General features: G+C 38.2%; 2 protein-coding genes across 2 annotated transcripts; one reads left to right on the forward strand and one right to left on the reverse strand.

The window, feature by feature from the left end:
• Positions 1-900: 900 nt before the first annotated feature.
• LOC132852665 (uncharacterized) lies at positions 901-7151 on the reverse strand. Its single transcript, XM_060880047.1, has 6 exons — positions 5492-7151; positions 4425-4546; positions 3645-4091; positions 3196-3229; positions 1165-1210; positions 901-993 (listed from the first exon to the last, which is right to left on the reverse strand). The coding sequence occupies exons 1-6, from the start codon at positions 6808-6810 to the stop codon at positions 901-903; spliced, it is 2061 nt and encodes a 686-aa protein (XP_060736030.1). The 5' UTR covers positions 6811-7151.
• A 1824-nt stretch (positions 7152-8975) lies between these two features.
• On the forward strand, positions 8976-17013 carry LOC132852738 (complement factor H-like; the record flags this gene model as incomplete). Its single annotated transcript, XM_060880174.1, has 6 exons — positions 8976-8991; positions 9293-9398; positions 9470-9546; positions 10138-10326; positions 14148-14327; positions 16457-17013. Coding segments are annotated over 6 exons (765 nt in total), but the record flags the coding sequence as incomplete, so codon positions are not given.
• Between the last annotated feature and the right edge of the window lie 155 nt (positions 17014-17168).

Here is a 17168-nt window from a genome sequence, read left to right on the forward strand (position 1 = left end):
TACTGAGATCAGTATTGTATGCATATTGTACAAGGCTGATTAACTAATGAGGTTTATCATTTATCAGTCTCATTTAATGAGAAAATTTAATTCAGAAAATAACAGAAAATTTTATCTTCCTTCTTTCTCACTGAAGTAGGACACCAAATTCAGCAACATCTCTTTGACTTCTTCAGAGCAACCACTCAGCTCTCCTTCATCATTTTATACTTTTTTAGAGCCTATTAGTTAAGATGTTGGGTTACCAGTCAAAAGGTTGTGAGTTCAAAACCCACTTCCACCAGGCTGCCATTGCTGAGCCCCTGAGCAAGGCCCTTAACGCTAGATTATTCTCCATTCTTCTAGAGCCTCCTCAATAGAAAGTAATTGCCGGTTACCTACATCGTAATTAGTTTCATCTGCAGTGAGCTTCCTTGAAAAAAACAGGCATGGGTGGAGCCTGGCTGGGTTTCTGTGATAGTGGGAGAGTATGGCCCCTATACCACAACATGAGGCGTAGACCTCTACAATGAACGGTAAGTTAAAGTCAGGGTGTCATAGAATAGAGGGTGTGGTCAAACAGTTTTTGAGGGTTTCAAAGGCCTTTTGTCCTATTTCTGTCCACTGTATCTTGTGTGGTTTTCTGCATAGCAGAGGCATAAGGGGTGCGGCCACTGAGCTATAGTTACAGATGAATCTCTGGGTTTGATGAGTGAGGAAGCTGTTTCCGATGGGTTAGTTGTCCACCGGCGTAATGGACGGAACATGGAATGACGGGAAGCTGCAGTTCCTCTTCTAGCTGATGGTGGATGATGTTAACGGTTGATCCAGAATCTATTAAGGCTGAAACATGATAGGAAGCATTACCATGGTGAATCAGTGCAGGTAACTGCAGACTAAGGGGGCAATTTTCTCAGCTCACTATAGAATGGCATGGAGCGGCCTTCTCTGTGCATCGATGTCCGGCTTGACCGCAGTAAAAACAGAGCTGGAGGTGAAGGCGATGTTGACACTCTTCAAAAGATACATTGGTTCAGCCTACTTTCATGGGTAGGTAATGTCTCGTAGGTACAGAGCTCTCCTGTAGGTTGTGAGCCTGATGGTCTGTTCTGGATTATGTTGTCTAGATGGATGGCTAGTGTGATATATTGCAGCAGAAGAAAAATAATTATTGGAGGACCGCACCTGTTTCTCCGTGTCCCACGTTGCAGTGGCCCAGTCCAGGGCTTTCCTGGTGAGGAGAGTCATGAGAAATGCACATTTTGCAGTGTCCTCTTGGCATCTGGCTGGTGGTTAAAAAATATTTCGCATTGGCAAAGAAAACCCTTACAGTGATCGCTGGAGCCATCAAGTTTTCTGTGTTTTAATCCTGATAGGCCGCTAATTGCTCCCCTTGGTGAGCCACCAGCGCCAGAAGTTATGTTATATCTGCTGGATTTGTGGGAGGCAAAGTATCCTGTAAGGTTTGTGCAGAGGAATTCATGTGTGGAACGTTACAGAGCTTTATTAGAAAGCAGTCAAACGTTTCCAAGAAGTAAAACACACTCGTAGTCAAAGAAAACAGGCAGAGATATCAAAAATCGGGTAAGCAGTCAGTGAAGCAAACAAGGCAAGGGAAAGGCAAAATCATGAATAAATCCAGATAACGAAATCAATGGTCACAAAGAGAGCATAAAGCAAAACAACAACTTGGTATGCAACAGAGTAACAATACTTTGCATGGTACAAAGTGTGCATGTCACTTAAATACTAAATAATACCGGAAGGGAAACCGGATGTTAGTATTCAGGTGAGTGCCCACTCCAGGGAGCTGCTGGTGGTGTTCTTACAGCTGCTTTAATTTTTCATATGTGTATGATTTGAAATGCCCAAGCTTAAGAAAATGTTAAAGTTTGTCATGATGAGAGCAGTAATTCTCCTTGCGCACGTCAGAGTAGTCTGTGTGACATGGGGTGCACAGTTTACATAACACTCTGTACTTTTTACTCCAGAACAGACCTGAAGATGGGGGTCATAGGTACACATCACTTAAACATTAACCACATAAACAACCTTACAAAAGCTTCATTTCACAACATAACTCTTAATGCTACTGTAGGTGAGTAAACCTACTGACGTGGAGCAATGGAGTCAAGTCTTTTTGTCCTGTATTTATTTTTCTTGGCAAGGGTTTATACGTCAGCATTTGATGGTAAGAATTTGATTCTGTATTATTAATTACTGTTATTTTTGTTTTGCTTGTTGCACGTAATTGCAACTCATGTCATCTGTGTATGTGGCATAATGTGCATGTATATTTCAATTGAAGTAGAAATAAAATATTTAAAAGTGATAGTGACGGTAATTAGCCTTAAAAGGTCGAGTTCGGGCGCCAGGGGTAAAAACCACCACAATTATTAATTTAATTAAGTTAATAAATTAAGTTAGAGACACTACACAGAAATAACGTCACTAATTTCACTACATATATCCAGTAAAACCAGGAACCACAAGAAAGTTATTCAAGTCTTCTATTCCAGTTTTATTCCACTTTGGGTATTTCACAACATCATATTAGTCAACTCAAGAAAAAGAAAGAGAAAGAAAGTGAGCAGAAAATACATAAAACTACTAACTTCAAGCCCAGATACATTACCTTTTAATTACCTTACACTGTTGAGTGACAAGTCAACAAATAATTACATATATCAAATAATTAAATACAAAAAATCTTCTGCAGAACCAATACAAGACATTCTGGAATGAAGGAAACAGCAAAGCATAAGGGCAAAACAACATAGGAAAAAGAGAAAATCTGCATCCAAAAGTTAAACAAAAAAAAAAAAACAAGTTTGGTTACTGTGTCACTCATAGACTACTGAGCTTGAAACATAACTCATAACACAACCTAATCCGGCAACTCGAGCGCCCAAAATAAACAAAATGTCCCTAAACAAAAACCCTCTTCAAAACATACTAATAGCACAACTAATGATGCCCTGAATTAGCATCTCAACATACACCAGATCGGAAAAACAAAGCTCTCTCTCTCTCACGCTCCAATCGCATACAAGGCGGCAAATCGCTCTCATCACAACTTCCACTACCTTACAAACTCACTGCGGGAACCATATTCCTCAAAATACGGATCGTAAGCAATAAAAAGCGGGAAAAAATCGTTGCGTTCCATGTAGCATTACCCCATTAATGCAACGCGGCAACAAAGGCATTACTTACAAGCCCTCCACTAGCGGGCATGACCGGAAATAACCTGCACCCGACAACAACGGTTAGCGAGCACATGAGAGAGGAGAGAGTGAAAGGTGCAATTGCACTTCCTTAAATACTTCCGGCCTGGTTCCCCGGATATAACTCAACAGCGCCACCCCAGTACGAAATAATAAAACACACTGACGACTGTCACAAAATCCCCTAATATTCTACAATACTATATGCTCTTCGACAGGAAAATGTCAATACATGAAGCCCTGCAACAACAACAGCCTAAAACACTAGTTCCTGCATTCAACATTCAGATTCAGTCATTTGTAAATCAAGCGCAATATACCTTGCACTATGGAGTACTAATTAATCCCGGACATAATTCCATCAATATTAAAACCCTAGAAAATCCTCATCATCTGACTCCTTAGTAAAAATTTTCAAGACTTTCTCCTTTTCCTTACAATCCAACTCTGCAGCGGCAGGAAAGGCAGGCTTCAGATTGCACACATGGACTGTACGCAAGTCCTCTCCATTGTCCTCACGCACAACCCGATAGTTTACTGGACCTAATTTTTCAACAACTCGATAAGGCCCAATCCATTTTGATGCAAACTTAGCTGCAAATTGTTGAGAGGCCTTGGAAAGGGGGTGTGCTTTCATCCAAACCCTATCCTTCTTGGAGTAAGTCACATTCCTACGACCAGCATCATAAAAACGTTTCTGTTTCTCCTTAGCTCTAGACAAGTTCCTTTTTACCATCTCCTGCAAATCTTTAAGAACCCTGAGACTGGTCTGGTGTGGTTCTAGAACACGCTCAAAAGGTCCTTTCAACCTTCCTTGCAAGAGTAACTCTGCTGGAGAGTATCCAGTACTCTCCTGAACAGCAGAATTGATAGCATACCTCAACTCTGGCAAATAATGATCCCAATGATTATGCTCACCAAACACGTACGATGATATCATCCCCTTAACTGTCCTATTCACACGTTCCGTGAAGTTGGTTTGGGGGTGGTATGCTGTTGTCAATTTTTTCACCACACCCCACCTGCTACACAGCTCCTGCAAAATTTCAGAGGTAAATTGAGGACCCCTGTCCGACAACAAATATTTTGGAACACCAAACCGTGTCAAAATTTCCTTCCTTAGCGTCTGTGCAATGGTCACTGCAGTAGCTTTTCGAAGCGGAAACAACTCCACCCAATGGCTATAATAATCTACTACTACCATTAGCTGTGTGTTACCCTGCGTACTACGAGGCAATGGGCCCATAAGATCCACGCCGAGCAATTCCCATGGTTCATTTGCTTCAGTCTGCTGTAACAGGCCAGCTGGTTTACAACACTCAGGCTTACACTGTTGACAACTGACACAGTTTTTAACAAACAACGAAACATCTCTCCACATATTTGGCCAAAAAGCAACTTCCATTAACCTTTTTTGTGTCTTATAACGACCAAAATGCCCACTTAATGGGTTAGAATGATATGCTTCCAACAGAGTCTGCCGAAGGACCTGTGGGACATACACTTGAAAATAGGTTCCCTTGGAAGGATGAATCACCTTCCGGTAAACCTTGTCCTCTAAAATAACAAATCCGGACCCAGAATCATCAGGACTCTGCATATTATCAACTATACTCTGATATACTTTTTGGACCTCTACGTCTTGCTGCTGCGCTGTCCAGATATCCTCATCAGAGAGAGGAAACTGCAAGACCAGACTATCTGGAGTTTGCTTATTGGTATAAGCAGCGACTATTGGGGTAGAATCAGGGATACTGACACGGGACAAAGCATCAGGGGCACTGTTAAGCTTTCCCTTACGGTATTCAAGAGTAAATTCAAACTCTTGCAATTTCAAAGCCCAACGAATCAGACGAGAGTTTGCCTTAGTAGTGTTAAACACCCAAAGGAGAGACGCATGATCAGTCACAACAATAAAAGACTTGCCCTCTAAATAATGCCGCCACCTTTCAACCGCCCAAACAACAGCCAAACACTCTCTCTCTGTGGTGGAATAATTCCTTTCTGCACCAGTAAGTGTACGGCTTGCATACGCTAGTACTTCTTCAGTCATACCAAATGTAGATGGTCGCTGGCCAAGAATAGCACCCAAACCAGTTGAACTAGCATCTGTATAAATGATAAATGTGCAAGCATGGTTAGGATGTCCCAGTATTGGTGAAGAAGAAAGATGCATTTTTAAATTCTCAAAAGCAGCCTGACAGTCAGCTGACCACTGGAAACGGGCTCCTTTTCGTTTCAAGGCATTTAAGGGCTAGGCAATAGCTGAAAAATTAGGAACATACCTATGATACCATCCACTCATCCCCAGGAATCGCTGAAGTTCTTTTAGATTTTTTGGAACAGGGAAGTTCTGGATTGCCTCTGTCTTAGCAGGATCTGCTTTCACCCCTTCAGGGGTCACCACATGTCCAAGAAACTTAATTTCTGTTAAACAGAAGTGACATTTCTCAAATTTAAGGGTTAATCCTGCCTTTTGCAAACACTTCAAAACCCTTTGGAGATCTTGCATATGCTGACTGAAATTCGATGAATAAACGACAATGTCATCTAGATAAACCAAACAACACTGTCCTAAACATTCAGCCAACACCCTATTCATAAGCCTTTGAAATGTGGCTGGGGCATTCTTTAACCCAAAAGGTAAAACTTTAAATTCATATAACCCAAAAGGGGACACAAAGGCAGTCTTAGCCATACTGTCTGGGTCCATTGCCACTTGCCAGTACCCACTGTTAAGATCAAGGGTACTAAACACACTGGCTCCAGCAAGAGACTCCAGAATTTCACCCACAGTAGGGAGAGGGAATGCATCACTTTCACTCACAGCATTTAATCTTCGATAATCAACGCAAAACCGCTGACCTCCATCCTTTTTTGGGACAAGAACAATAGGAGATGCCCAAGGAGAATGAGACGGCTGAATAATGTTTCGTGAAAGCATATCGTCAATTTGTTCCTCAACTACTGCCTTCTTATGTACTGGTAACTTATAGGGCTTTTGCGCAACAACCACATCTGTACGAACAGCAATCTTATGCTGAACCATATGAGTTCTACCAAGAGTAGGAGTACATACTTCAGGATGATCATACAAAAGAGTAAAAAGAACATGAGACTCTCTGTCTGGTAAATTACTCTCATTGACCTTGCCTTGCACTAGCTCAACAAGTTCAGCACCAGTTTTTTCCTGCAAACAATTCTCTATATAATCACTCACTGACCATTCAAACTGGACAGGAGGAACAGAGGAATAAAGAGAAGCAGTAGGCTTACAACCCACAGGTGGTTTACAAGACCTCCAAGAATCCCCTGAGGTAATTGATGGCTGAAAGGGAAAAACACGATTTTCACGGTCCCCGGAGAAACTGTACAACTGATCTTTGATATTAAGCTGCAAACCAGTCAACGCTATGAAATCTAACCCCAGCACCACCGAATATACCAGTTTCTGAGCTGGAAGGACTACTGTAGGAACCTGAAATTGCAAATCATGCAAATAAAAGTCAAGCATTTTCTGCCCAAGAGGAACAGTAGCATCACCATTAGCCAGATAAAGTGGTCCTTCGTGCCATGCATCAAGTTGTTCCTTAGGTCCTTTCATCTTGTTCCATAAATCGAAATGCAATAGTGTGTAGGTGGCCCCTGTATCTACAAGCGCTTTCCCAGTGCAGTTCCTCACAGTTAAGGCAACTACCAACTGTTTAAGAACTACAGGGCCAATTCTTTTGTCCTGTCGGCTACTAGCTGGATCCTTCCTTACAAGTCGTTGAGTATCATATGCAGATACTACACCTCGTTGATAACTACGACTTTGGGGTTCTTTAAAACCCTGTACATGCCCTCCAGAGTGTTTTCCACTCAAAGAAGCCTTAAAATTAGGACAAGAACCTGGAGAATGATTTTCATGACACCTCCAACACAACAAACTTGGGGTTCGTTACTCTGCAGGCAAGATAGCTTTTACTTCTACTTCTTTTATTTTTCTGGCCTGTGAGTTCTGGCCAAATGTAGTGCTCTTGGACAATTGAAGCCGATTATACTTTCTCTGCTGATCATACTCTCTTTCTAATTGAGCTCCAAGCCTCACTAGTTCCTCAACTGTCTGTGCACGGCCTCGAAGCTGACTAGCAAAACATGGGTTCATAGCTTTTAAAAGGGCTTTTAAAACTTCATCCTCAGTAGCTCCCTGTTTCCAACGCTTAAACAAAGCTTGAAATGAGAAATTAAAGTCACGAACACCTTCATTTGCCCCTTGTACCCGATTTCGTACTTGATCCTCCAACACGTCTTGATAATCTTCTGGCAAAAAGACAGCTAAAAAGGCTTGCTGAAAACCTTCCCAGGTGTCAATCTTAGATCTCACTGTCTCCCACCAGTCACGGGCAGAAGCATGTAAAACACTACGCATTGTTGCAAGAATTTCACTGCTTGACATAGGTCTGAGAGCTAAGAAGTCCTTGCATCTTTCCAAGTAAACTAATGGATCGGTCTCATCATGCACCCCCCCAAAAGATGGGAATATCATCCTAATAGGCAGGACACGGCCACAGGTCAGATTAGATGGAACAGTAACCTGACTGACCAAATTGCCGGTATTACACGTTGCAGTTGAACCTAAACGTACCTGAGAAGGAACAGTGGCAACAATATCCCGTTCGACTAACTTACTGTCCAGTTGAGGGCCTTTCTGCATAAGGGCATCAAGGGAAGTCTGCATAGTAAATACTTGCTGCCTTAAACTACACATTTCTTCCTGCAACTCCTTTCCATTTACACCATGTTCTTTAATTGCTGTTTTAAAAGAAGAAAATAAGGAGTGGTTAGCCTCATCAACCAATTCCTTAAACTCAGTACATGACTGTTTTGCATTCCACTTAATGACATCAATTGTTTGCTTGGTAAAATTTTGCATGCGATCATTAAGGACCTCCAAAAAATCAGTTTGAGCCTTTTCCACTAGCGTTAATGTCTCTTTAGGAATGTCCGTAAAACAAAGTTTAGCATTTTCCTCAACCCATTTTTTCTGCCAAGCTACAGTATCGACAAATAAGCTTTTAAGTGAATCAATTGCTTGAGAAAATATAGCCAAGTCATCCACTTGGTTCCCTGAACCAATCAAAGGGACACCAAGATATGATTGTTCTAAACCTGTGTCATCATCTAATAAAGACCGCTCCACATTCCGAGGAGTGGAAGGGCTATCATGAAAGGGTCCCAACAAACTGCCACCATCCCCACAGTCAGTAAAATTAATAAGAGGAGAACAGGGTTCCATAATTACACAATCACAGTAGGCCAATAACACACAACATCTGAGAGTCCCTGTTTGGGCGCCACTTCTTTGACGGTAATTAGCCTTAAAAGGTCGAGTTCGGGCGCCAGGGGTAAAAACCACCACAATTATTAATTTAATTAAGTTAATAAATTAAGTTAGAGACACTACACAGAAATAACGTCACTAATTTCACTACATATATCCAGTAAAACCAGGAACCACAAGAAAGTTATTCAAGTCTTCTATTCCAGTTTTATTCCACTTCGGGTATTTCACTACAATATGTTACTGTGACAGATGGTGTGAACAGTGACCATTCTTCTGAGCTGTCAACCTGCACAGAGATCCCCACAGAAGAAAATGCAGAAGTTTCGACTCTAACTTTGAAAAGCATTTATACTAAGGGGGATTCGTTGGTATTTAACTGCCAGCCGGGATATGTAGGAAGAGTAAGCTTTATTTGTGATGGATACAATTGGAAAAAGACTTGAAATGCTAAATGTTCACGTAAGTCAATATGGAAAATATTTTTTGTGCATATTACTAAGCTGATTCAAGCCAACAGTTTCAGTCAGGTGTGTTTGGATATGAAAAGTATTGTTTTAAAATAAAACAATACATTTTTATTATCTTTATTTTGTAACGTAATAAAACATTTTTTAACGTTCACAATAATTGCTAGTCAGAAATTCCCTTTGACGGTCATTGTGGTTTGACTGTAAGTCAAGGTATTCAAGCCTCTTGGTTACAGTCATATGTTGTTTATTTTAAAATAATAAACTATTGTAATTTCTTCATACATCTCCAGGTAAACGATGTGAGCTTCCCGAAGACATACCAAACGGTCGATTTATACTTGTAAATGGAACCGAATTTGTTTATGGAACCACTATCAAATACATATGCAATAAAGGGTATTTGCAATTTCAGTCAATTTGAGCACAATTTATCATAAGATAAAGTTAAATGATATCTTATACAAACTTTACCAGATGGCGAGTTTTATAGACACCAGAACATGTCTGGCTGCGGGTTGGAACAATCACTTGCCTTTGTGTGAAGGTAGTACTATAGATGGTTTTGTTTGTTCTTAATACGCATAGGATTTTACACTGGACTTAGTGGCTTGTAAAGCATGTTTATATACCATTTATTAACACAAAGCCATGTTATGATCATATGACACTCAGAGGCCTATCCCTGGATTAGCTCTGCTAGCATTAGCGAATAGCAGAGTTTCAATCCCACTATCTACTGCTCAATTTCAAAGGAATGTAAATACTATAATGGTCATTTAATAAGCGTATTTCGATTGTCACAACATTGAAACTCTTAGAGAGGCAGATTATGTAAAGGACAATTCAGAACAACCAGTGATGATGCTGATGCAACAGTGTGCAAAAGTACATTTTTCTAAAATACATTTGACTACTTATTTTAGAGCTTGCCATGTGGAGCACATTAAAAATGAAGAATAATAATTTTCTGGTTAATATCATTAAAGTTTAATGGCAATAATAATATGTAGTACAATCATTTGTTAAATATATGACATAAATATGTCATTTATGTGTGAAATATATATGAACCAAATTCAGAGATTTCCAAAATATTCAAATAGCTCTCTCTGTTTATCTCTTTTTTTCTTTTCAGAAATAACATGTTCTCCACCTGTAGCTAAGGAGAACATCATTGTGGATGGACTTCCTGATAATGATGACTTACTGAGATATGGACATCAGTTACAATTCACTTGTAAATCTGGATTTAAATTAGTAGGGCAGAAAGACGTCACATGTGGTGAAAATGGAGTATGGAATCATCCAAGCCCTATATGTGAAGGTAAGAATATTCATAGACACTCACCATCCAATAGGAACACATGTGCCTGCATATTCATTCAGTTAGCAACCAAGAATATAGCATATGGCATATACAGGTCAGAGCTTCAAGGAATGTTCTGTGATGGAATTTTTTCTAAGAAGCTGTTTTGTAAGGGTCTGACCTCATTCTGTGGTCAGAAGAAGCTGTGCGCATGATTAGAAGTTGTTTGTGACTGGAAATTGTTATTACTAGATTGTTTGTGTAAAATATTAGAGGGTCAGAAGAAGCTGGAGATGAGTAAGATTATGAGTAAAAACACGATCAGGCGTTAAACAATGATGTTTCCCTTTCTTCAGCTTTCTGAGTTTGAATCATGTTTATAAAATCTCAGGGTCGGGGCCCTTTCTCCCTCAAGCTACACGAGAAGTATTGGGTCCTGTTGTGCAGCAGCACAAATAAATTGTGAACCTTTTCACTCTTGCCCAAGCCTGCCAGTGTACTATTTACTCAAAACCTCCACAAAGAGGTGGAGTTGTCTGCAGGTTTCCGAGCTTGAGGGTCGGCTGTGGGAACTCCCGAGGAGGTGTACTGTACTTCAAGCGCCTTGGAGGCTGTTAACTTCACCTCAACCACATGATTGTCTCCGAGTGTGAGAGGCCTCGGGAGTTCGCTGCGAGCCGTCTCAATGCCGGAAAGGGCCGGTGTGGGTGCAGGTTTTCATTCCGACCAAGCAGAAGTCACCCCTTATTCCACCTGTTTAATCAGTTTTTGTTTTGGCTTTTAGTGGACTCTGATGTGGCTTCTGCTTGGTTGGAATGAAAACCTGCACCCACACCGGCCCTTTCCAGATAAGATTGGACACCTCTGATCTAGGGTATATTGTAAATTTTGTCTTGATTGGACATACAGTAATATGTACTGTAGAGGAATAGCAAAAATCCAAATACTTGACAAAATCAAAGGTGACTGACAGGAATTACATTTGCATTTCAAATGTTGATGTGCATTCACTTCAGCCTCCTCCAGTTATAAGAAAAATAACTAAGAATTTAGCACAAATACTTCGAAGGATAATAAGGAAAAAAATTAAGGTTGTATGCTTTTTGTTTATGTTTTGCATGCTACTGTAATTTTCCGGCATTGTGCATGTCTATAATGTGTCTTCTAAGGCCCTTTGAAAGTGAATGGCACCAAAGGCATGACTCACACTAATCAGATGTTCTTGAGAACAGATTTGTGAGTAACCAGACTTTATGCCTTTTATTTAAAGGGTTACAGCACCTGTACAAACGACATTTCCATCCTTATCAGCTTAATTAAAACAATTAGCTTTGAGAAAAGGATTTAGAACAAAGGTTCACTTATTTTAAAACATGCACTGTGAATGGTTACTCAATACTGTATACCTAATAAAAGCAGAAAAATACTACTGTATATGTGTTATTAGATTAGACAGATTGTGTTTGTCTGTAATTACGTAGTCAATGCAAAATTAGCAGTGTTTTTAGCTGTACAATGTCCCAGTGATGTTCCATGTCCATCATGGATTCCAGGTGTAGCATACAGTAGCTGAACTGCAATTAAAATAGTAGTAAAATAAATTTTCTATTTTTTTTAGTACAATAAATAGATCAAAATTCTTAAAACTATTTGTAAGCATTTTACTCATTTTCAGCTTCACATTTTCTTATTTTATTAACAGATAGCTTCTTTCAATAAATTGTAATTATGTAAATATGTATTTTAAAAAAATAACAAATAAATACACATTTTAAAAAAAATTATTAATTTTAAAATAATATTTATTTTTAAAATTAAAAATATTTTAATGGATAGAATATCAAACACTAGAAAGATTTTACTACATTCAAGATAATTATTTGCATCTTTTATGGAATCTGATTTAAATCTGAAGCCCTACAGTTCAGTGGAATTTTCTTCTTTCTTTTTCTTTTTCTTTGATGTTAGGCTGCTGGAAAGCAAAGGCATTTTTTTAATTCACAAATATAGACAATATTTGCAATATTTTACACACTACAACAGACTGTATGGTTAAAAGTATTAGCTAACACAAAGATGTAAGCACACAATTATCTAGAATGTCTTTGTATTTTGTAGGATTGATTTCTTTTTACTATAACCAAGACTTTCATACTAGATATTTCAACATGACAATGGCCCTGTGCACAAAGCAATGTCCATATAGAAAAGGTTGATCTGAGCACTTATCTCAACCCAACCTAGCCGCACTGAGATGAATTGAAAAGCCCATTGTGTAACCCTGCATTAATGTCCATAGTCAAATTATGTAGCTGTGGTGGTCAGGTCTCCACATATAGTGACTATAGAGGGGCCTAAATTATAAAAAAAAATCATATGCACAAAACATGAATTTGACATGAAATACAACATGATAATACCTAAGATAGTGCAATGCAACTTTCCTAGTTACTATAGCAGCATTCTGTATTTAGAAACTGTAATTAACTGTAAGAAGCTGTAATTAGAAAAAAAAATAGGTTATGTAAAATTTATTTTCAAAAATCAATAAAGGATACTTTAAGATTTGCCAAATTTGAAACAACAACCATTCATTAATATTTGTGTATACATGTACTTACCTTAGTTCTATTTACAGTTTTTAGATTTGCTAAATTTCTAATATTTCAAATATATATATATATATATATATATATATATATATATATATATATATATATATATATATATATATATACATATATATATATATATATATATATATATATATATATATATATATATATATATATATATATATATATATATATATATATATATGTATATGTGTGTATATATACACTCACCAGCCACACTCACCGGCCACTTTATTAGGTACACCTTACTAGTATTGGTGTGGTCTTCTGCTGCTGTAGCCCATCCGCCTCAAGGTTCGACGTGTTGTGCGTTCAGAGATGCTCTTCTGCATACCTCGGTTGTAACGAGTGGTTATTTGAGTTACTGTTGCCTTTCTATCAGCTCGAACCAGTCTGGTCATTCTCCTCTGACCTCTGGCATCAACAAGGCATTTGCGCCCACAGAACTGCTGCTCACTGGATATTTTCTCTTTTTCGGACCATTCTCTGTAAACCCTAGAGATGGTTCTGCGTGAAAATCCCAGTAGATTAGCAGTTTCTGTAATACTCAGACCAGCCCGTCTGGCACCAACAACCATGCCACGTTCAAAGCCACTTAAATGCCTAAATGCATTGAGTTGCTGCCATGTGATGTTAATGAGCAGTTGGACAGGTGTACCTACAGTAATAAAGTGGCCGGTGAGTGTATATATATATGTATATATGTATATATTTGTTTGTTTGTTTGTTTATTTATTTATTTATTTATTTATTTGGTCATCCTATCAGAATCTGAGGCTGGAATCAAAAGAGTCAAAACGGGGTCCATTCATTATTTTTATTTAAGTTGTCCTATAATTTTCTTAATAATATTTCCATTTAATTTGTTGCACTTGTTTGTTTCACAGAAATTACTTGCAAAGAAGGAGAACTCAATAATGTAAAAATTGTTGCTGGAGTTCCAGGAGATTTTCCACCATTTAAACCTAAACATTCATTAACTTTTAAATGTGTCCATTCTGATTGGGTTATGAAAGGACAATCATCACTTTCTTGCAGAGAAGATGGAACATGGAGTAGTCCATACCCTACATGTTCAGATGAAAACTTACTATATTTTGATTGCGCTTGATTAAACAAAGTATGTCTAAAACATTAATAAAAGAAGGAAAAATCCTTTTTTACTGTAATGTTCTTGATATATAGTTTTCTGTCTGTTCACAGCGAACAAAGATTGTGTCGCACCACCATATGTTGAATTTGCAGATATAACTACTTTACAGAAATCCCACTATAGCTCTGGAGAAAGTGTTAAATACATGTGCCAAAACTTATACACCTTATCTGGTCAGTCCTACAAGACCTGTACACATGGAATGTGGAGCGGATTGATGAAATGTTTAAGTGAGTACAGATACACTGCATATGGGATTTAAACAATTTTGTTAAACCAAGAATTGCCAGAAATGATTGCAAACTTTATTCATATAGGATATTTCATACTGGTTCAAAAAATATTTTCATCAAAAACATTGTGATGCAAAATAGCTAGAGATAATTTAACAGGATAACATTGTGTGTTAGCTAAGTAATCACACATGGTGCATATTTACATAAAAATAAAAAGTTATCTGCAGGCATGTCATGAAATCTGGTAGCAGAAAAAATGGGCAAACATAAGGAACTGAGCGACTTTGGCAAGGGCCAAATTTTGATGACTACTGTAGGTGATTGGATTAGTGCATCTCCAGAACAGCAAGGTCATGAGCACCCAAGGCTCAATGATGTGCACAGGGAGAGAAAGCTAGCTGACCTTTCTGTCTGGTCTGATACCACAGTTACTGTAGTACAAATTGCTGAAAACATTCATTCTGGCTATGAATGAAATGGATCAGACACAGTGCATTGCAGCTTGCTGTGTATCAATGATGATCATGTTGCCTCGGCCGCAAAATTCCCCAGATTTCTGTCCAATCAAGCATCTATGAGATATGATAGACAAACAAGCCCAATCCATGGAGGCCCCACATCACTTACTTACAATACTTAAATGATTTGCTGCTAACCACAGATACTACAGCAAACTTGCTTTAGTATGCTTTAGGCTTGCTTTGCTGTGATAGGGATAGGAAGAGTAGTCAACATTGAAAAATGTATAAATGCAGCCAAGCACAGAGAGGGCCTGAGTGCTTATTATACAGACATGACATCAGACTGGGGTGAAGGGTCACCTTTCAGCAGACCAACAACCCACATAAGCAAACAGCAAAGACACAACTAGAGTAGCTCTGGTGAATTATCAGCATGTCCTTAATTGTGCCAGCCAAAAATGCTGAAAAACCTTCAAGTAGATATTTCTTTGACACACACCACTTACCCGTTCATGGCAACTGTATTTCCCAAAGGCAGTGGCTTCTTTCAGCAGCATAAAGCTCCATGCCACACTGCAAATATTGTCCTTCAAATTCCCTAGATCTCCATCTCTGATTCATGGAGGTCCCACAAAGCAACATACAGGACTTAAAGATCTGTTGCTAATATTTTGGTTCCAGATACAACAGCGCACCTTCAGAAGTCTTGTCTCAATGTGTCAGGGCTGTTTTAATGGCACAAGCAGACATACACAATATTAAGTAGATGGTTTTAATGTTATGGCTAATCAGTGTATGCCAGGCCACACATGCCTTCCTGCAACCTACATCCCTTATCATACTAACAATCATACTAACAAATTTGAAATCAAAGAATAACACTGATACCACACATTGGAAAAACCTTGACTATATAACATAATTGACCACATAATATTGGAAAAACTCTCTGCTTCAATCAAAAATGAAAATACTTAATCTAACTTTATTTGGATGGCAGGGAATCACTTTGCCATAGCTAACACTAATGTTCCTGCAGACAAGATTCATGACCAAATCTTTACGTTAATGCACTTATTCTAATATGCTATAATTTCTATAGAAACAGCTTTTTTACCTGCTGAAACCACACGTAATCTCTTCCTAGTAAAAAAGTTAATGTGTTTAATGTGAAATGAATGCAATGTGTCTTGCAAAAGTGTTCAGTCTTCAAGATCTTCAATCTTTTCTGGATCAGATATGACACTTACACAGACTGTTCAAGGCAATATTTTCAATGTGCAGTTGCACCTTGTAATTCTTAATCTACAGCCACTAAAAGCCAGAAAACACACCACACCAAACCTTGAAGCAAATCGGCCACAGCAGCAGTGGGCCTTTATTTCTGAATATATATTTATTTATTTCTGAATATATATGTATTATAAATGTTATAAATGTCATAGCGGCAGAATATTATATATATTCTGCCGCTATGACATTTATAGATATGCAGTTCATCCACTGTGGCAACCCTTTACAGGAACAGACAAAGAAAAACAAGTCTAATTGGGTCAATACTTATACAAGGCACCAAACAAATCCTTATTATGACATTATTTCAGATGAATTGTTGAGATTTAAAAAAACAAAACATAAGTTTATTATTGAACTCTATTTCAGAACCCTGCATTGTGAACATAGAAGACATGGATGCTCGTAACATACAGCAATATTATGGGAAAAAAAGAAAAATGTTCACAGCCCATGAAGATCGTATTATTTTTAAATGCCAGTATAGAAGACAACCAAAAAGCTATCCCTCGGAATTCAATCAGCTGTGCAATGATGGATTTATGAAATTGCCATCTTGCCAGTAAAGTACATCAAGTTTCTACAAAACTATGGATGAAGAAGTTTGGATGAAACTTAAATGACCTTTTAATTTGGATGAATATTAAATTACCTTTTTTTTTATTTAGTTCTTTAGAAATAAAAATATTTATAGCATCTTAGTGTCACTCATATAAAGTAAGTATCAGGTGAATCAGGTAATGGAGTGTTAAACCATTGTTACGAATAGACATGAGTTGTTGATATTTTGAGTTGTTGATATTTTCCAAGAAATTGGAAGTACATTCAGATGTAATCTTGTGACCTTATATGAAGAAGTACAAATGTAATTGCTTTGCAAACTTTCATTCACCTGTCAAATGATAATAAAGGGAATGAAGATGCCACCTGACACTCCCTAGGATAAAATACCTGTAGGGACAGTCTTTTTTCTTTCTATATGCAACAACACTAGATTCCATTCAACCAAATGCATTTATCTTTGCATTTTTATTACTTTATTTTCACTGGCCCCTTTTTTCCTGGGATTAAAAGATTCATA

The sequence above is a fragment of the Tachysurus vachellii genome, chromosome 1 (assembly GCF_030014155.1).
Source record: "Tachysurus vachellii isolate PV-2020 chromosome 1, HZAU_Pvac_v1, whole genome shotgun sequence".
Lineage (NCBI taxonomy): Eukaryota > Metazoa > Chordata > Actinopteri > Siluriformes > Bagridae > Tachysurus > Tachysurus vachellii.

Bases quoted from the DNA above. Each gene is read 5' to 3' on its own strand.
- LOC132852665 (XM_060880047.1), bottom strand. From the start codon at position 6,810: ATGAAAGGACCTAAGGAACAACTTGATGCATGGCACGAAGGACCACTT. The intron at 4,092-4,424 runs GTAACACACAGC...ATTATTTGCCAG, and splicing joins ATTGCCTCGTAGTACGCAGG to AGTTGAGGTATGCTATCAAT. The intron at 3,230-3,644 runs GTAAGGAAAAGG...TGTCGGGTGCAG, and splicing joins TGCCGCTGCAGAGTTGGATT to GTTATTTCCGGTCATGCCCG.